Source organism: Trichechus manatus, unplaced genomic scaffold, assembly GCF_000243295.1.
Source record: "Trichechus manatus latirostris isolate Lorelei unplaced genomic scaffold, TriManLat1.0 scaffold00065, whole genome shotgun sequence".
Taxonomy (NCBI): domain Eukaryota; kingdom Metazoa; phylum Chordata; class Mammalia; order Sirenia; family Trichechidae; genus Trichechus; species Trichechus manatus.
The window spans coordinates 2,137,521-2,158,793 of record NW_004444001.1 but is presented as its reverse complement, the minus strand read 5'-3'; the positions used below and the strand labels follow the sequence as shown (position 1 = coordinate 2,158,793).

Here is a 21,273-nt window from a genome sequence, read left to right as displayed (position 1 = left end):
AAACTATCTGTTCTGTAAGCCTTCACCTGAAGTACAATAAAATATTAAAAAAAAAAAAAAATTGTATAGAGCACAGTGGTATATACTATTTGAGTACAGGCATGGGAACACCCCCACTCCAACCTTGCTGACAGCTAGTTCCCCTTAGACATTGTCCTACACAAGGTGGGCCGGAAGGAATGTTAACTTCATGCATATGACCCTCTGGGTAGATTAAAAGCACTTGCTAACAAGTATTCTCTCTGGATGAGTTCGATGTGCTAGGCACTGTTACTGCTGCTATACTCCTCTGCCTTCCAGCCAAGCGGGACAGACACTATCAGGGAGAGCCTTCCAGGTGGGCAGGTGGATGCTTTCTTCAGAGGTTTCTCCTGCCCTGTGTCTAGACCACCCTCCTGGCCTACGGGAAGCTGGCAAGAGCCACAGGCCATGTGGCCTGACCTGGGCCAATCTTCCCACGGACCCCAAACTCTGGAGGGGCCTTTGTCTCACAGATTCGCAAAAACGGTGGTACACAAACCTTTCTCCTCACCCCGGCTCACCTGAAGGCCATGGCACACTCTCACTAGTAACCTTGGTTCAGCACTGTAGTAGCAAGGGAGGTGGGGAAGGTAGTTTGAAAAAGGCCCTGGGTTGAAAATCACTGTTCTAAAGGGCCAACGAGATTTCATTTCTGGATCATTTGCTTTATTCTTTTCTGAGTGCAACCCAAAGCAAAAAATGAGCGTTTAACACTCTTGTCAACCAACCAACATCTAATGAGAACAGAACAAATGGGGGAGGGGGAAGCAGCTGACAGAAGAATCTGCTCCCTTACCTTACCAGCTCCAGAGGGAGATCATCTATACACGATGTCAAAGAAACTCTTCTCTTCAGAAAAATCTCATGTCAATATTCCAGAGAGCCACGATTACTCATATGACAAGCATTTATTGAATGCTCCTTATCTGTCCCAGCTCCAGAGCATCCTTTCTCCAACACAAGATCTGGCACCTATCATTCTCACCTCTGTCCTCTCCTCTGTGTAATCTGGCCCTCACAGAGTTTACAACAAATCAATGGCTTATCAATCATGAGGCATTACTCCTCCCACTTGGATGTGAAACTTCAAGACAACAAGCAGCTGACGAGGCTGGGTGGGGTGGGGGGGGGTGCTGCTCTTGGTGACATCAGAGCACAGGACTGTCTGGGTGGACAACCCCATGCTGCCACAGACAGGCAGGCCTCCCTCTATGAACCAAGACTCATGATAAGAGCAACCCATGCCCAGGAGGAAAATGGCCATGCCACAATTTCAGAACTTTGACAATTACGGGCTTGCCAATTCTAGTTCCCAGATCCAAAATTTGGTCAGTTTTAAAATTCCCATGCACTGGGGATTAAACCAGCTTTCAGTTGGCCATGGGATATGCAAGAAAGGTTGGTCTTTGAACTGCAAATTTTCTGTAAACCCCACACTGCAGCCTAGTGAAGCTGCTGATGGCCCTGACATGGCATTCCCTAAGGCAGGCCCCAGAACCATCTGTCTGTCTCTAGAGAACATCTCAAAGCTGCACTCGCCGCGATAACTGCAGAAACTGAGACTGATGCCAAAACTACTGGCAGCCAATTCAGTCTCAAGTGTAGCTTGCTTCTCAGTGTTACCAAAAAGGTGGAGAGGTACCATCTCTACCCTTTGGAGAGAAAAGGGGGGCCTGTTGCTACTTACCCTGCAGAATTAGCTGCGTGTTAGGGAACTCAGAGGTAAACTTAGGACGTGGAGTGCTTCTTTCCCTTTCCAATGCTTCATGAAGCTATCCACCGTGCTTGGACCAGCTAGAAGGAACCTTGTCAGTGGGCTGGGTAAAAAAAGCATGTGGGTGTCCCCAACTCCTATGCAGACCTAGCACACTTCAGCTTACAGACCATAACCTGACCTTGGGTCAGATCTGCTGCTCCCAGGCCACTGCCTCTCTCAGAAAGGGAAGGGAGAATAAAAAAGACAGCATTCACAAGTCCTCAATGAATACTTCCTAAGCCTTGTGGCTGTCCTCATACTACTCTGACACCATGTGGACATTAAGTCTTGTGTGGGCCACAGGAGAGGGCATACTAGGTACAGGTCACTGTTTCTCATGCCTCTGTGCTTTGCTTGTGTCATTTCCTCTGTTTGGAAAGCTACTCACCTAGGGAACCTTTAAGGCTTAGTTTGAAAGTCACTTCCTCTGTGAAGCTTTTCCTCAGGAAAAAATTAATTAATTAAAAAAATTAATTTGGCCCAGGCCAAACTAAGTGCCCCTTCTTTGCAGTTTCACAGCACCCTGTTGTGGAACTCATCACACCACCTACTTGACGATCTATCTCCTCCACTAGACCATGGGTGCCATGAGGACTCAGATGATGTCTTATTTATCTCTTTATCCTGATGCCTAGTGTAGTGTTCCTATAAATGCTTGTGAAGTGAAGGCAGTGGAGAGGAAAAGCAATGAAATTCTGCCAGAATCAGGTAGCTCTTGGAGGGAAAAATCTGTAGGGGCTCAAAACTGGGAACAAAATCCAATAGCACACAGCTGTCAGAAAAATGGAAAACACTTTGGTTCCCGTGAACTAACTGCAGGCCACCCCACCCTCTCACAGGTCACAATGTCTTCCTTGGGCATAACCCATTCAAGCACACTTCCTGCTCGACACCCGCACCACCCGGCTCTGTGACAAGCTTGCTGCCTCAGCTCTGGCTGACCAATCAAGGTCAGGCTCATAGCAGAGCCACTTCTACATCAGCATCAGATTCCTGGCCCTATTCAAAGTTGCTGACATCTATTGAAGGGCTAGGACACAGGAAACAGTGGACAGAAGACTCTATTCTTAGCAGTGTGGCCTTTAAGCCTTCAAGCTTCTCTGGACTTAAAGAAAGGTACATCCAAGACACACATGAACATAGGTTACTGATGGCAGCCCCTGGAAGGGCAGTGAGTTTCTGGTTCTTCTCCTTTGACTGACCTACTATGTGAAGCCAATTGACATCACAACAATTTGGCTCTGAAGCTTTCCCAGAAGGTAGCACTTTACTGGACTATTAAAGGGGGTGAACATAATCATATCTACTACCCTGCTTCTATGCACTCTTATCCCTGCCCAACAACTAAATCTTTCAATCCATTAGCTTCCTTGCGCTTTGTCCGAGGACACATTCTTTTGCCACAGGGACACTCAGTCTCAAGCAGAGTGGCTCTCTGCAACCCTCAACACAGCAGGACACAAGTGTGACTAGATCACTTGGTTAAATGAACAGATATTCACTATGGTGTGGTTCACTAGGGAGACTTACCTATCCCTTCGCTAATCCCTTGATCCAAACTCTTTCTGACTGGGAGACTTCTTAGTAAATACATATAATACCCAATAATACAACAGTGAGATTATATTTATATCTTTTTGGCTTAACATTATGTCAATTTGTGTAATTAAGCTGTGAATGTTATTGATAGAACCTGTATCTGTGTTTTTTTTTTTCAGGCATTTTCCAAGTTGTGAGTCTCTGACTTGCACACATTCCATTCAAAATTCATTGTGTACCCAACCCAAGGTTTTTGCAACATCTGGACTGCAACCAAACTGTCTTGAGCAACAGCACCATCTAGTGATCAGCACAGCAAACTAACAGTGTGTTTCTAATCTGTTTTATCCTGCTGCCTGTTCCACCAAGGCATACACACTTAAACCCCCACTTACCCGCTAATCGAATAGCTGAGGTTAATTCTACCTCAACTTGTTCTCACACATTTCTTATCTTTAACTCCATTTATGCTTTCTGATCTCTTCCACTTCTTCCTTAGCTCAAGAATCATTTATATGACTCTCTTTTCCCCTATTCATACCTATCTGGATGTCAAAACCCATTGCCATCAAGTTGATTGTGACTCATAGCAACCCTATAGGACAGAGGATAACTGCCCATAGAGTTTCCAAGGAGTGGCTGTTGGACTCGAACTGCCAACCTTTCGGTTAGCAGCCAAATGCTCAACCACTGTGCCACCAGGGCAGGGACTGTCAAAAGGTACACCTTAAAACCTAGAAGCCATAAAAGGGAAATTAAAATGTATGCAAGGGGAAAAACCCCCTACGAAGTAAAAAAGCAACAAACACTTGAGAGAAAAAAGATTTGCACCTCATGTCACAAGTGCTAATTTTATAAAGGACCCCTTAATATTATAAGAAAAAACCAATAACTAAATAGAAAAATGATCAAAAAAATATAAACAGACAGTTCACAGAAGAAGAAATACTTTTAACATAGAAAAAGGTACTCAATCTAACTCCTAAGAGTTAAAAAAAATCCTGTTCTTACTATTAGATTGGAAAGATCAAAAAGTTTGAGACTACACTATGTTGGTAAGGGTGTGGGAAACAGGTATGGTTACATATTGTTGGTGAGATTATAAACTGGTACCACTTCTCTGAAAAACTATTTGGCAGTATCTATTAAAATTACCCACTGACCTAAAAATTTCACTTCTAGAATTTACCCTATAGCCAGGACTCACATGTTTGTAAAATGACATGGGTATAAAATATTTGTTAAAGCATTTGTTTTTTTAATAACAAAAGACAGAAAGCAACTTAAACATTTATCAATGGGAGACTGGCTAATTAAATTATGGTACAGCCAAATAATGAAAAACTATGAAATTATTTAAAAAATGATGATGCTCCTACACACTGATTTAGAAGAACTTCAAAAGACATCATTAAGTAAACACAGTATAGAAGAGTGTATATAGTGTACTATCATTTGTGTAAAACACATACACACCACATTTCAGGGAATATCCCTAGAAGGATGTACGAGAAACTGATAAAAATAGTTGCTCTCAAGGAGGAGAACTAAGGGGCAAGCATAGGATAGAGACTGAATTTTCACCGTTGGCTATTTTGAACCTTTTGAATTTTGTACCATATACATGTATTATCTAGTCATGAAAAAAATGCATATATAAAGAAAAGTTATCCACATCATGGTAAAAATGTGATCTTATCAAGAGAGCTAAGTGACAGCTGTATCAAGAAAAACTGAAGTCACACATATACTGTGAGATGAAATTAACTATAAAAGTGCCAACATAAAATCTTTTATCTCTTAGACACTTCACATAAGTCTCCATATACCTTATTTATTCATCCTTAACTAAATCATTCCTTCTTCAGAAAACATTCAAGGTAAAGAAAACATTTCACTCTACTTTGGAAACCAGATTAATGGAAACGGAAGAACCAGAATGGAAATAACGAGAATGTTCACGCATTATGAAGACTTAACCAATGTCCCTGAACAACCTGTGCAGAAATTGCTGAATGGGAACCTAAACTGCTGTGTAAACCTTCACTGAAAACACAATAGTGTTTAAAAATAAAAGAACAGATGTTCAGCAAATGTTTGATGAATTGAATAAAGACAAAGGATCTACAAAAAATTACTAGTGTTTTCTTTTGTCTTTAATTATAAATATGTAACATTTAATCCACATCCATTCAGGAATAGCCTAGAATTAAATATTCTATTAGGAAAAAAAGCACTGTAGCAGTGGATATCTCTGATGAGTAGACTTAAGAGCTAGAGAGTTAAACCTTATACTTTTTATTTTAATATTTTTGAATTGTTTTGAATGTTTGGTAGCAAAGTATTTTTATAAGAAAGGACAGAAAAAGTACTTCCACTTCAAAAGATGTATCGAATCTATACATTAATCTCTGCTCCCTCCCAAATGCCACTCAACTAATAGTAAATAAAAAAAGGCATTACATTCTAAAAAACAGAACAAACAACAGAGGAGGCCACAGCAGACAAAGATATCTCAGCAGACTTGAAAAAGCTGAAACCTAAGCCTACGTGGATGTACATGTATGACTTTGAGGGGAAGTGGGTGAAGGTGTGGCTTGGAAGCAGATTGGCTGAAAATCTTTCTAAGGAGCACTTAGACCCCTAGACCCCCCACTTCCCACTTAACACAAACAACAGGAAAAATTGTACCCTCCTCTATGCCAACAGAAGACTGGGGGCTTCCTGTCTGCAGACATTGAATCAGAGGCTCTAGACTCGGGAATAGCAGGCATTGCTTTGGCTGGAGAGAACAGGGAAGGAAGGTAAGGTGGCCTTACTAAAAATGGGGGAACTAAGTAAAAGCCCACATAGCAAAAAGTGGGAAAGAAAAACACATATATACATGGCCTATCCTCCTTCCCCTACTTAGCCCTGCCAACCTGTCTTATTCTACCCTCTGCCATCCCCTCTATCCCTAGGTCAGAAGACTGGAATATTCAACTCTGAGGAAACTAATCAAATCAAGAGAGAAGACCCAAAAGCACTCTCAGTTGGAAACCCCTCCCCCACAACAAAAGAGCAGGGTCTTGACTGATTATTCTATAGTGAAGCCCCATGGTTGGCAAGTGTTGCCCAAGCATATAGCGCTCCAACCAGCATTTAGTTTCTCACTCTTAAATATGGATCAGATGGCCAAAGATCACCAGATATTTGAGGAATACCCCTAACATCAAAGAAATAAATCAAAATTAACAAAAAGGAACCCAGAAGAAAAGGACATTGCAAGAAATTAAATAAAACTTAAATTAATATCCTTGAAAGATAAAATATTGCACCCAGGAGACAAGAGCAGGATAAAAAAGAAACAGAGAGAGAATTTAAAAATGAGCTCTCGAAAATTAAAAATGAGAACAGAAATAAATTCCTCAGGAAGGCTGGAAATTAAAATTGAGGAAATCTCATAAAAAGTAAAATAAAAAGACAAATAGATGAAATATGGGGAGAGAAATGATAAGAAAATTAAAGGATTAGTTCAAGAGGCCCAAAATTCAACTAACAGTAGTGGCAGAAGGAGAAATTATCAAAGAAGTTTCCCAAAACTGAGGAATATGGGTTTCCAGATTGAAAGGACCCATAGAATGTTTCATACAATGACTGAAAAGAGAACACATGAAGGCATATCATCATAAAATTTCAGAATACTAAAGATAAGAAAAATTCTAAAAGCTCCCAGAGAGAAAAACTGGATTACATCAAAATGACTGGGAATGAGAATAGCATTAGATTTCTTGGTGCCAACACTAGAATCTGTAAGACAACTGAGCAATGCTTTCAAAATTCAGAGGGAAAACAATTTCCTAGCACAAATTCTATACCCAGCTAAACTACCAAACAAATATGAGAGAACATAAAGATATTCCCAATATTCAAGATCTCAAAATTTTACATCCAATGCATCCCTTCTTGGGTAGGTGGACATGAATGGTGGACATATTCCACCACATCAACCCATCAAACCAAGAAAGAGGAAGAAAACAGGGGACCCAACTCAAGAGAAAGGCAAAGGGATGCTCAGCATCATTAGTTATTAGGGAAAAGCAAATCAAAATGAGATACGACTTCACACCCACTAGCATGGCTATTATCAGAAAAAGAAAAAATAACAAGTGTTGTCAAGGACGTGGAAAAATCAGAACCCTTGTGCATTGCTGGTGGGAATATAAAATGAATGGTGCAGCCATTACTGAAAATAGTCTGGCGGTTCCTCAAAAAGTTAAACATGGAATTACCATATGACCCAGCCATTCCACTCCTAGGTATATACATACCCAACAGACTTGAAAGCAAGGACTCAAACAGATACTTATACACCAATGTTCATGGCAGCATTATTCACAATACCCAAAAGGTAGAAACAACCTGTGTCTACCAACAGAGGAATGTATAAAAAACATTATTCAGCCACAAAGAGAAATGAAGTTCTGATACATGTATGAGTTGGATGACCCTTGAAAACATTATGCTGAGTGAAATACATGAGGCACAAAAGGACAAATATTGTATGATCCCACTTATATGAAATATCTAGAATGGGCAAATGCAGAGAGACTTAAGTTTAATAGTGGTTACCAGCGGCTGGTGGGAGAGGGAAGTGGAGAGTTATTGCTTAAGGGGTACTGTGTTTCTGTTTAGGGTGATAAAAAACTTTTGGAAATGGACAGTGATGAAGTTTGCACAATATGGTGAATGTAATGTCACTGAATTGTACACTTAAAAACAGTTAAAATGGAAAACTTTTCATTATATATTATTTTATCACATAAAAAAATTTTTTTTTAAAGTAGGAGAAAGGAAGAAAGCCAATAAAAGAATAAGATGAAACATTTTCTTTCTTTGGGAACATAATCCATTTATAAGTCAGGAGTTCCTTTATACTAGACCACTACATGCCAAAAACATTCACTACAGCAAAGACAACTGAAGTAGATAAGGTAATAATATAAGAATGGTATAAAAGATCTATTTAAAGTGTTGAAAAGCAAAGATGTCACTTTGAGGACTAAGGTGCGCCTGACCCAAGTCAGGATATTTTCAATCGCCTCATATGTATGCGAAAGCTGGACGATGAATAAGGAAGACCAAAAAAGAATTGACACCTTTGAATTATGGTGCTGCTGAAGAATATTGAATATACCATGGACTGCCAGAAGAACTAACAAATCTGTCTTGGAAAAAGTACAGCCAGGATGCTCCTCAGAAGCAAGAATAGCGAAACTTCATCTCACATACTTTGGATATGTTATCAGGAGGGATCAGTTCCTGGAGAAGGACATCATGCTTGGTAAAGCAGAGGATCAGCGAAAAAGCAGACCCTCAAGGCGATGGAACAACACAGTGGCTGGAACAATAGGCTCAAAGCACAACAACAATTGTGAGGATCATGCAGTACTGGGTGGCATTTTGCTCTGTTGTACACAGGGTTGCTACAGGTCAGAACTGACTCAACGGTACCTAACAATAACAATGACATAAGAATGGTACTCCCATTTCTAACACAGAGTTCTACCCTCTGCTCCAGCACGCAACTGTAAAGCCTCTGACTGAATCATGCTGATCTGAGGGGCCTCCATCCTTCACTCTGGGTTTATATACTAACTAGACTCGTTATTAAATCCAGGTGGTACACTGCCTCTTGATTTAGAAAAGAAATGACTCAAGGTCAGGGACTTTTAACTTGTACTGGAGTGTATAATACAGTGATAACATACGTGAATGCCTTCATGCTCTCATTTTCAAAGAGTTAAGCAATGTATTAGAAGGGAAAGCAAATCCTACTTGGATTTTAGTGGGGCTTGGATTTGATCCCACTGTGACTTCAGTCATTATGAAGCTAAAAAGTCTAGACCACATGTATGCTTAGATGGATACCCAGCTGGCTACTGGCTCACACCCAAAGGACCCAATTGCTCCCAGAGTAAAAGGGGCTATAGACAGAAAGTCTCCTTAATCTCTCCAGGGGCATTTGCAATTTAAAAGATAAAACTATTAAATAAATTTCCAATTGGGAAAATTTAAGGTAAAGCATAGGAGTTATTTTTTGGCAAGAAAATTAGCTGTCCAGGAATCCTAACATCTTTGGAAGGGCATGTGAGCAATTTTCTACCTGCCCAATTCTCCCCTCCATTCCTATTAGTAGTGCATTCTTGGAATACTCTCCCAGTTTTGCTATCTTCAGTTCTCCCCACATACTCAGCCCAAGACTCTTCCTGTTCTTTCCCTAGATGATGAGCTATGACTCACTGAGTGAACTTGGTCCCACATCTTTGCCCACTAAAGGAGTTAAGTAAAAAATCTGGCCGTATGAAAAAAAGTTAGGAAAGGAGAAACTACCTGGGGCCTAGAAGAGAGGAGGGATATTAACTCTTCATGACATGATGAACTATAAAGGAAGATGACCTTAACAGCTATCCTTGGTCTTTTTGAGAACATAAAACAATAGAAAATGGCTAGACTACTGTTATGGGTTGAATTATGTCCCCCAAAAAGACATGTTCAAGTCTGAACCCCCAGTACCTGTGAATGTGACCTTATTTGGAAATAGGGTCTTTGTAGATATAATCAAGTTAAGATGAGGCCATACTGGACTAGGATGGGCTCTAAATCCAAGATGACTGGTATCCTTATAAGGAGAGAGAGATTTAGAGACAAACAGATGCACAGAGAAGACCATGTGATGATGGAGGCAGAGACTGGAGTGATACAGCTACAAGCCAAGGAATGCAAAGAATTGTTGGCAGCCACCAGAAGCTAGGAAGGATTCTCCTTTAGAGCCTTCAGAGTATGGGTCCCTGCCAACACCTTGATTTCAGATTTCTAGTCCCCAGAACTGTGAGAGAATAAATTTTTGTTGTTTTAAGCCACCTAGTTCGTGGAACTTGGTTATGGAACCCTAAGAAACTAATACAACTACCTTGCGGTGTAAGAATGGATAAGTTGCTTTATCTCCCTAGGCCTCAGTTTTCTTAAATGGTAAATCACCCACCACCTTCCTGACTATCTCACAAGATTGAGGGAATTAAGCAATATAATTATAGGTAAAAGTACTATGGAAAGTACCTTATACATCTATCAAAGTCTGAAAATAAGTAAGTCCTTTGCTGAGGAGTTGGTATGCTCATAACCACTCACCTTTTCGTTCCCTAATGAGGATAATTCGTCGATCTCTCACTTCTGAGCTCAGATTATCTACCATCTTACTAATGCAATTGTCCAGAACTAGGGAGTGAGTTTTGGATGTGATGTCCTTCCGACAAATGGGGCACTCGATCTTCCGTTTCATCCATTCACTGATACAGTAGGAGCAGAAACTGTGGGCACAGCTCAAGGTGACAGCCTACAATGACAATGTGAACACACACATCAGAAATGTCATGCTTACTTTCCTGGGGCGGTTGTGATCTCAAAGCTAGGATGGGAGCTAACTTCCAAGGCCAAAGAGGAAGTTAAACACGATCACATCTGGAGGGCTTACGAAGGGCATTAGAATCATCTTTGGGGTTTGGAAAGTTAAGCTTTATATTAAACGGTTCATTTCCTCCTTTCTCAAAGTTAAGATCATGGATTCAGGCCCCAGGGAGAATGTTTTGTCTGTTTTTTTCCATCAACTCAGACCAAACTACCGACGCAAACTAGCCACCTTGCAAACAAATGTCACCGGACACAAGAAGAATGAGTAAGTATGTGAATGTTGTAGTACAAATACATCACTAATTCTCTTATGAGAAACAAATTTATGCCCTGCTAATAATGCTGAACTAGAACCTCGAAGGGGAGCACATACTGACTACTCAGAATAGAACAGAATGGTAGGAGGCATCATCTCTAAAGAAACTAACTAAATAAATGTAAACGGCTAGGAGGAAAAGGAACTAAAAAATGTGAAAAACGTAAAGGGTTCACTGACAGTGCCTAAACCCGTAAGTAAACGTGCCTCTGATGAGAGAGAAAGCAAAAGGAAGCTTGGACTCAAGGGGTCCTCTGCACAATCCCTCTGGTTAGATATCTCCCAGAGTCCTTTCCTCTCCCAAGAAGAGAATATAAACCATTCTCTTCATTACTCATGTTTATGCACATCTCCTATGATACAACTTTCTCTGAGGCTCAAACATCTTCATTCCTGCTTTTGGGGTAGCAGTGGAAAATAACACAGAAATTAAGTATTTTTCAAATGCCAAGTTGAGCCCAGAAAGCTAGAAAACGAGGAGACGTGTTATTTATAGTAAGAGATCAATTCTTATAAACAGGACTAAAATCCTGCCTGATTAAAATGAAATATCTTTCCAATGCTGACTTTTGAGACTGGTAGTGTAGGTCAGGCAGTATGCTGTAAACAAAACACAGGTCAAGTTGTTTGCGCCTCATATGTATGTGCAGATGCCCCAGGCTGGCTAACCTATCACCCAGTCCAACCTTCTTTTCCTTGTGTCTCTCTACAGAGTCCACAGCACTGTCAAACAACACTGAGTTTCTCTAACGTAGGGAAGTAGGTCTGCCCAGGAGGGATTTTTCAGAAGGCTTTTACATCTAGCCTCCCTAAACACTTCCTGAGAAAAGGAAGCAGTGTATGTGTGTGTTTCCCTTTTTAAAGGAGTCTGAAACACAGTCGTTTAACAACCTGAGTTTTAATACTTGTGGTCCAAGATGAACTGGTCACAAATGGTAGAATTTTATGAAAAATAGTCAGTGCCAAAACATGACAGGATAACAAAGGGTAACTAAGACGAACTGGTCACAAATGGTAGAATTTTATGAAAAATAGTGCAAAAACATGACAGGATAACAAAGGGTAACTTAGTACAGAGATGTTTCATTTTCACAAGGAGCCTTACAATCCCTAAAATTATGTTCAACTTGGCCCTGAAATCTCCAAAGTGACCATACATCAACCACATTTACTGCCTTGTTTAAAAGGCTACACTAAATACATGCTCTTGGCACAGAGCCCATTCGGAGTAAAGAAAGACTCACTTTACTGAGCAGCTTTATTCTGATACTTCAAAAATCTAATGCCATGTGGTCCTCAACAAAGAAATAAAGGCTTTATTGTGGCTAAAAACGTTAATTATACCCAATAAATATTCAAGAACAAATAAAATAAGAAAAAGGACAGTAAGGAGAAAGAAGACTACAAAAACAAATGACAAGCTGCCATCTCTAGGGGTCACTTTGACATCCAAGGGCTACAATAAGTTTCTGCAAGAAAAATCTCTTCAGAATTTTTTCCTGTTGCAGATGCAGCATGTGAAGCCCAGGCTCCATTCAGAGTCGGGAGGGTGAGAAGGGGTGAGCTACTGTGTTTATAATTACCTCAATGAAGTATTCGGAGCAAATAATACACTGGAGCTCATTCTCTAGCACGTCATTCATGTGGTTAAGAACTTCCTCTTTCTGTGCTTGTACCTTCTCTTTCTCTTCCTGCAAAGACACACAACCCCACCTGTCATTCAGGAGAGCCAATAGAATGCAAAACAGGCCAGGGAGCAGGGTTAATTGTCTGGAATAGGATTCAGAAGGAGTCTAAATTAAAAATTCATTCTGGCACAGCAAGACAAGACGAAAACACTTTCCCTAAGGGTTACTGTTTCTCAGAACTGCTTTCTAATACAGGGAACTGACTTCCTTTCTTTCCTCTCCCCTCTTTTTCAGTATTTGCATTGTAGCTTCTGTCTCCTTCCTCAAAATTAACGAAATGAGAAAAACTAGAGGTGGCATACCAACCCTACCAGCCACCCAAGACCAGAATAAGACATTAAGTACCCTACAGCAACCTGCAGTTCAGAGATGACATAAAATCATCCTAAACAACTAAGAATGCACTAGACAAGGAGAAAGACATGAAGATCACTACACAGAAGCAGAAGGCCCGAATTAGTCTTTTCTGTGAAATAGGACTAATTCCTGTATGTCCTGGAGGCAAGAGGCTGGAGAGATGGCCTCTCAAAGCACCTTCAGGCCCCAAGCTCTGTGATGCTTGCTACTGCCCACTGCTGAAGAAATCTGCAGTGCAATTCCCCTGTGTTTTTCCCCAAGAGGTCAGACTGCTTGTGGACACCTGACATTTTTCGGAGAATTCTAGCTATGCTCTCTAGAAGAATGTTTGTCAGAAAGTTATCTAAGTTAGCACCTCATCCCCAAAACAGAAGGCATCAGGAGCCCCTGAATGGGAGGGAGAGAAAAAACTATCTAGGGTAGGTTTGAAGAGTTGGTTTTTTTTTCTTCATCTTTTGTTTTTTAATCAAAGCAAAGACTGTCAGGCTGCTTAGGGCAGTGAACAGGGTCTGGACCCATTTCTAACTACAGCTGAGTTGCCCGAAAACTTATGAATCACTGGGTTAAAAAAGATGCGTTGGTCACTTGGAGGTTGGGGGAGAAGGTACTACGTGATTTAAACAGAGGATAAGGATATCAAACCAACTGAAAAAGTCTCCTCCTCCTGTCTGTACTTGGCTCTAGGTCTATATGTGGGGTGGGGATGAGAGATGCAGTCAGACTCAGGCATTACTTCCAGGTCAAAGGTTGCAAACTGGTGACCTGTGGACTGGATCCAGCCTGCAGACTTGTTTAGTTTGGCCCTCATGGTGTTAAAAAACAAAACAAAAACTGAACTTACTGCCAATATTTGAAAATTGGGATATTTCACATAAACATTTGGATTTCCACCTTTGGTGGAAAAATGAGAAGATCTGACGGCACTGGGCCTGCATTTCTGGATGGCAACAACTGGCTGCAGCAGAGAAAGGCTGCTTGAGTGAGGGGATGAGGCGGCGAGCACCCCTTTCTAATGTGCCAGTCTTCACAGTTCCCCACTGTGTTCTTACACCCAGGCCACTTCACTCAATTCTATTACCAGTATGGCTCTGGTGGGCATTTGAATTTATAAGCCTTATTTAAGAATTCCACTGATCTGATGTGGGAAGGAATTATAAGAATGCATCAGAATGAATTATTTTTTATTTGACTATACCACTCCTTAGTCTGTGCCAGTAAAACACTAAGAAGGAGCGACTACCACAGACAAAGGACTAGACCCCAGGATGTGAGTGACTTATTCCCAGCATTTCACTTCTGAACGAGGGAAAAAAATAGATGTTGTCTTACAGGCAGAACCTTCGAGAGGCTTTAATAACTTTACAGATTATTTCCCCTGAGGCAAGGAGCAGCCATAATCTCTCTCTTCATTCACGATAGCAACCCTTGCACTGTCAAAAATGCTGAGTTGCATGTACTAACCAAATTCTAAACCTCCATCTTCCTTTCCAGTACCTTGGTCTGCTCCAGTTCTTTGTTCTTGGCTTGAATGATTGCTTCAAAGTTCCTCTTGCTGCGATTGAGCTCTTCCATTAGAGACCGATGCTGCAGAAACACAGCAGAAACATGCTCAGGGTGATTGACACTGCACCCTTCCTTTTAGCCACACACACACGCCTGCTCCCTCCCTCTAGCCAGTGGCTTTGGCTCAAGGGATCAATGACTTGGCAATTACAAAATAATGCCTTCATTCCTTCAGGACATCTTACCTACCTACTTTTTTTCAGAAAAGGGAACAGGGAGGAAGGGAGGCCATCAAATCCATTAGTCCTTCTAGGACAGCTGTTCCCAATCCAAGTGGCCATCTGAATCAACTGAAGAACTTCTGTTGCCTTCCAGAGTCTGATTCTATAGGTTTGGCTTGGGGCCCAGGAATGTGTATTTTTTTTAAAGCTGCCCAAGTAATTCTGGGAACTAGTGCTCAAGAACTACTAAATAACTGTGAGATAACTAGCACTGGGAGAAGCTTTTAAGAAATAATCAAGGAAAATGGGATTCAAAGAATCTAGCTAATAATTTTCATTGAAATAAAAAAAGATCTTTAACCTATTCCATAGCTCACATACTACACGCTCATTAGGCAATGCTGCCTGAACCCTACCAGTGTCTTCTGTAAGCTGGCATACCTCACAGCTAACAGCACATTCATGGTGACTAACTACCCACACCAAAATCAAGAGGTTCCACTTCTAGGAAACATAATTTATGAGCTCCCTCATGCCTAAGTATAGCTTATACTTTAAAATCTCACCTCAAATTCTTTTTTTAAAGAAAGAAGAAAAAAAAAATCATTGCCATTGAGTCGATTCTGACTCATAGCGACTCTACAGGACAGAACAGAACTGCCTCACAAGGTTTCCAAGGCTGTAATCTTTGTGGGACCAGATCACCAGGTCTTTTCTCCCGTGGAGCAGCTGGTGGATTCGAACCACTGACCTTTCGGTTAGCAGCCAAGCACTTAACCACTGTGCCACAAAGGGTCCTTTTTTTAAAAAGAAGGTAGAGTATAAGTATTTTTGAGATGATATTACTTAAGAAACAAATTTTAAAATGTGTGGTCTCAAAAACAGCAGTTATGTCAGAAAGCCTGGGGCCTCATCTTGACCACTAATTAGATCTACATGCCTAAAATTTCTCATCTATAAAATGGGAAAACAGGTGCCCTTCCTAACTCAGCATTGATAAGAAAATAAAATAACAGGTATCAAAGCATTCAGAAAATTTTTTCTGCTCTATATAAATGCAAGTTTTTACAATGGCCTGGTAAATAAAAGAGAACAGCTTCAGAGGAACCAGCAGGGTGAACCAAAAGAGCAACCACTGCTTCAGCTGAGAGAGTGGCATGCCCCTCATGTGTACTGGAATAGAATCACGACCTTAAAATATCACTTTCTAGGCTACTGAATGCAGACTAGCCAAGCACCCCATGCTAAATGATGGGTATGCTTTCCTGCCTGTCCAAGGAGAGGGTGAGGAGTTGTGGGTACAGGGTACTCAATGATCCCTTGGGGATTTCCAAGTAGCAGACCCTTATTCTTTTCCAGTCAATTTCAAAACAATATCTGAATATTAATAATGCTTGAGAACTCTAAATAGGGCATACGCCTACCCTCCCACCCTAGAAAATAAACAAGTTCAGAAAATAAAATTCCAAAAAGATTGAATTAATTTTCACCTAATTCTTTCCCAAGGCTGTTTATGCACCATTCCAGGAAATCAAGGGAGGTCCCCTCTCATGCTTACAGTGATACACGACTGTGACCGGTGTAAGGAGGGTGGGAGGCAGGCAGCAATAAACAAACATGAGGATAAATTCCCCTGAACAAATTCCAATGCTCTGCTCACTTTTCTCAAGAAGATTTGAACCATCCCACTAACCTCCTGACTAAAATTGCTTTGAACCACTAATCATAATACATAAAGGATCGAAGACAAAAGCAAGTTTTAAAGATGCCAGTGTTTATGAAAACAATCAAATGAAAGAAGTAAGTAGTCAAATTAAATGAGATAAATTACAGGCAATCTTTTAGGAGAATATTATTCCTGTGAATCTTGGCCTTTTCGGTAAATCGGTATGCTCTGCTAACTGTTAATCTGTCCACTCTCAATCTGACCTAAAATGCTCAATTGGAACTTTCTCGAATGGTTTCTGGATGGCTACAGATCAGGAGTGGTGAGGTAACGGAGGCCCTTGCAGGCGCTGGTGGCCAAGTCACAGCTCACATTTCCCCTGCGTTGCCCTCACCTTTGTGGAAGTGGAGCCACTTCCCCAGAAAGCCTCCTAATTGCTACAGGCTCCACTCCATCTTCACTAGAGCAACGTCTGCTCAGATGAAGATGTAAGTTTTCATGCTTCAGTCTGGCATGTCTGTGAGGCTCCAAATCTCCGACCTGATGGTGAAAGCAGCTGCCATCTGCTCTGTTTACAGACTGGAGATGCTGCAGAGGTGTGGGCTAAGCAGCAGAGGCAGCCAGTGGCCATGAAGCGCTTGGCTGCCCCCCTACTCTACAGCCCACTATTATCTAAGAACAGTGGCAAGAGACAAGTTACCTCCTGCAGAGCCTGGGCCAGCTGTTGCTTCAGGTCATCTTCTCCTTGCTCCTCCTCCAAACCCTGCAAAGTCAAAAACAAAATGGAAGGTTTCCCTGCAGGGAGGGGAAAAAGGTACAAAATCCAGCAACATGCAGAGACCAGCTAGCATGAGCATCTGGAAACAACAGGGGACAGGAAGCAGGTAGAAAATCTCCCGTTTTACTTCAAGCTGTTGGTAATAAGGGATTTGGGCAGAGCTATCTGCTCAAATACTGCACACCTCAGGGCTGTCACCTTTAAGTCACCACTCAGGGTTATTCTGGAAAACCCTAGGCTAATAGTGCAAGTCCAATGACTAATGCCATGACTCCGAAAGGATGTAAACTGAGAGCTTCTGAGCCACCAAATATCTAAACTCAGATAGAATCCTCCAGGCTGGCACTAATGAGCTCTACCATGTTTCTGCCCTCAATTCTAGCCACCCCATCTCTCATTCTGAGTCTCTCTACCACTTCTAGCCCATAAACTGCTCTTTTTCCCTCCTTGCCTGAGCTTATGCTATAGTTCCCCCATGTGCCCCTTTCAGAGTGCCTTCCACATCATCATTAACTGACAAATAGCACTCTTGCATAAGAACATCTGGGCCCTTCCCTTCCTACTTTACCTAATCATAATACATTTATTATGCCAATTTGAAATTGTTCTCTACCTGAATATATTGACTTGAAACTGTTCTCTGATATGTAGCATACATCTTGTCTCCTTAACTAGATAAATTCCTTAATGGCAAAAACTATTTATTGAGCATTCTTATAATTACCAGAACTCCAAGCATAGTGCCAGGCAACATAGGTGCTCAAAACAAATTTGTGTGCAGAAGCAAGGGTTAAATGAGCTTCCCAGCAAGTACTATGGGTAGGATAAATCCGTACGGCTTGGTGGGCAGACAGAAATGCACCTAATAAACAATGGACTAGATATACCCCACTATGAACAATTTATACATGTTCTCTAAACCAATTCTTTTTGCCTTTCTTTAGCATTTTGGTACTGAAAAAGATTTTGTAGTTATACCTTGAAGCGTACCCAGAGCAGCCACAAATACTAATTAACAGTTAACTGTTGTTCCTAAATACATTAGCCTTTAAAGAGAGTTCTGCTCTGGTGAAGGTATGATATACTAAATATGTAAAGATAAACCATCCTCTATTAATTTCAAGAACTAGTCCAGGCTGAATAAGAGAAGCAAAAATGTACACACAAGCAACCTATGTCTACCCTATTTAATCCATGGCCTTTGCTAATACTACCAGTACAAGAGGATAGCAGAGATTAGAACCAAATCTACAAATTGTTCACAAATGAGCCAACACTACTTCTGGTTGTTCCTTGCCCTGAGCAGCCTAAACAAAAAGATAAAAGCTTATTTACTCCAGTCATGATTTGGTCCTTCTTAGTTCTAAGTCAACACTGGGGAATTCTTGACATTCAGCATTACCTGAGCAACTAGGTGGGAGTAAAATGCGTGGTTCCTGCCAGATAGGAACTGACATTTTGAGCAGAGCCCAGGATCAGCTCTAGCCTAGAAGTTCTGTGAGAGCTTGTCATTTAAGCAAACGGCTCAGCAACTTGGACTCATTTGGTCTTACCCTGACAGAGCTAAGACAGTAAATATTTCACCTTTCTTCTAAAGGCACTCATCACTCAACCCAACAAGTGAGTCATGGTGTGCCAGTCCCCCACCCTGCTGGCTGCTCAAGACAGAAACAAAAACATCTCTGCCTTTCTAGCCTCCCACTTCCTAGGCTAGCTACACAGTTAACTAACCCTCCTAGTTAACAAGCAGCCACGTACCAGGAGGACAGAGTAACCAGCTGACCTGTACCTGCCACGGGACTGCTTTGGCTCTGACCACAGAGCTAAACTTATGAGGAGAAACACTGATTCAAATGGGGTGTACTGTGGTTTCATGACATCCTCACCTTCATCCACCTTCTCCCTGAATTTACCTCGGTTCTGAGTTGCCTCAGTTTTGTATACTAAGATCAGTTATGTCCTGGCTGACTCTGCTGGTCACCGTACCCTATCTTGGTACCCCAACTCTGGCTCCTGATCTCATCTGCATGCTGAAACCTTAACCTGTTACTCAACCCCCTTCTCTCATCTCAAACTCTTCTGGTCCCATGCCATCTACTGCCCCTGGCCCAGAAACAGAAAGCTTCTGGCCAGAAGCTCACCGAGGGCCTGCCCATCCCTGAAGGGCACTTGTCTCTCCCTCCTGGGTGGTACCTGGAGATGCTGTTCCTCTTCCTGGAAAGTCTTCTCTAGCTGCTCCACTCTCGCCTGCTGCTGGGCCTGTTCTTCACACAGCTGGGACTGTAAATCCTGTAGTTCCTGCTCCATTGTCACAATGTTTTTTGAGTTCCCCTTTTGGTTCTTTTTCACATTCAGAACAGCTACCTGTTTTTCCTGCATCTGTGTCTTCAGCTTCAGAATCCTAGACATGGTTACCTTAAACAGCTCTAAGCTGCTCTGAGATGCAGAAGGGTTTGAAGCTTTCTGCTTCTTATGATGAAGCTCTACAACTCCTGGGGGGGCAAGGTAAATATGAGTCCCTGTGGTCTTCTTGCTGGGCTCATAAGAAGTCATCTTAGGATTTGAACATTCAGAGGGCTGACTGGCTACTTCATCATTCCCATGTGACTGTACTGGCTGACCAGGTTCACAAAATACTTCACTTATTTTGGGTTTTGAATTTGAGGGGCCTTCAGCTCCAAGACTATTCAATTCATCCAAACTAAATTTCCTTTTAGTTCTCAAGCCCTTGTTTTTTTCCATCATCTGGTCACTCTTTGGGGCAAGACAGGGATACATCCTCTCCCAGTCTTCTTCAGTAACTTCATATTCATACTCTGCATTCTCCTTATTTTCCAGAGGCACACCAAGCTGAATGTGGTCTCCCTTATGAATGGAACAAACCCTTAAAGGTTCCAGACGTTCTCTGTTCAGCCAAACACCATTCAGACTCTAGGGAGAAGGAAAGAGAGATGAAATAAGCTTCATGATTTTCCTCCTCTGAATTAAACTTCTCTCTTGCTGCTGCAAAACCTTCTGCCTTTTCAGAAGGAAAACCCTTGAGAACAAATAGAAAAGAAAGGTTCATAAACCACCATCCTTAGAAACAACATTCTTCAAACAGTGCTTTGGATTTTTACCTGTATTTCACATTCATGCCTCCACAGAGAACTGCCTTTCTAACAGGCAGGAATCACCTCATTACTGGTGGATGAATTACTCAAACAAATGCGACAGTGCTACAGGAGAGCTGAAACTGAATAGCTCCTATTGGCCTAAACTGGAGGCAATGGCCTAAGCCTGAAAAACTGCTATTTGTCAAGGAAGCAGCATCTAATGATGAGGTTAATGAGGTAGGCCTGGCCAGGAAATCACTCAAGTATTATCCTTGGATGTGCCTCTGGAACACACTGGTAAATAAGTAATGCACTTCACAGTATATGTAAGCCAATAAAGAGAGTACCAGTACCCTGTACTGGGGTTGAACTATAGATGGGATCTGACCCAATTAATACCAACAGAGGTCCATGGGCAATACAGCATAGTGGTTAAGAGGTTGTGCTTTGGAGTCAGACAGACTTGGGTTCATAGCCCAACTTCAACACCTAGGGCTTATCAGTTGTATGGCCTTAGGCAATTTACTTGACTTCTCTGTGCCTCAGTTACATGCATAAAATGGGGATAGTACAGTACCTACCTTATACTGTTCCTGTGAGGAATGAGATAATGCATGCAAAACACTTAGCACAGGCAACATGGGTGCTTGATAAATGTTATCTTATGGTTTAATTAAGTTGTACTGTAAGAGTTAAGAATATGGATTCTGGAATCAAATGCCTGGGTTTATAAATCTGGTTCCATCACTTAATGGCTGTGTGACTTTGGGCAAGTTTCTTACCTCTCTATACCTGAGTTACCACATCTATAAAATGGGGGATAATAATAGTATCTCCCTCATGGTGTTTGTGTGGATTAAATGAGATTATATGTGTGTGTGTGT

General features: G+C 41.5%; 1 protein-coding gene across 2 annotated transcripts in view; it reads right to left on the bottom strand.

Moving 5' to 3' along the window:
* The window catches only part of RNF8 (ring finger protein 8), a 65,443-nt gene that overhangs the window by 25,000 nt on the left and 19,170 nt on the right, over positions 1–21,273 (bottom strand). For both annotated transcript variants that reach the window (XM_023734147.1, XM_023734148.1), the window contains exons 3-7: positions 19,488–20,225; positions 17,217–17,279; positions 14,621–14,710; positions 12,665–12,772; positions 10,487–10,691 (exon numbers count right to left, since the gene is read on the bottom strand). In XM_023734147.1, the coding sequence (XP_023589915.1) occupies positions 10,487–10,691; positions 12,665–12,772; positions 14,621–14,710; positions 17,217–17,279; positions 19,488–20,225 (1,204 nt within the window). The remainder of the gene's footprint in view (positions 1–10,486; positions 10,692–12,664; positions 12,773–14,620; positions 14,711–17,216; positions 17,280–19,487; positions 20,226–21,273) is intronic.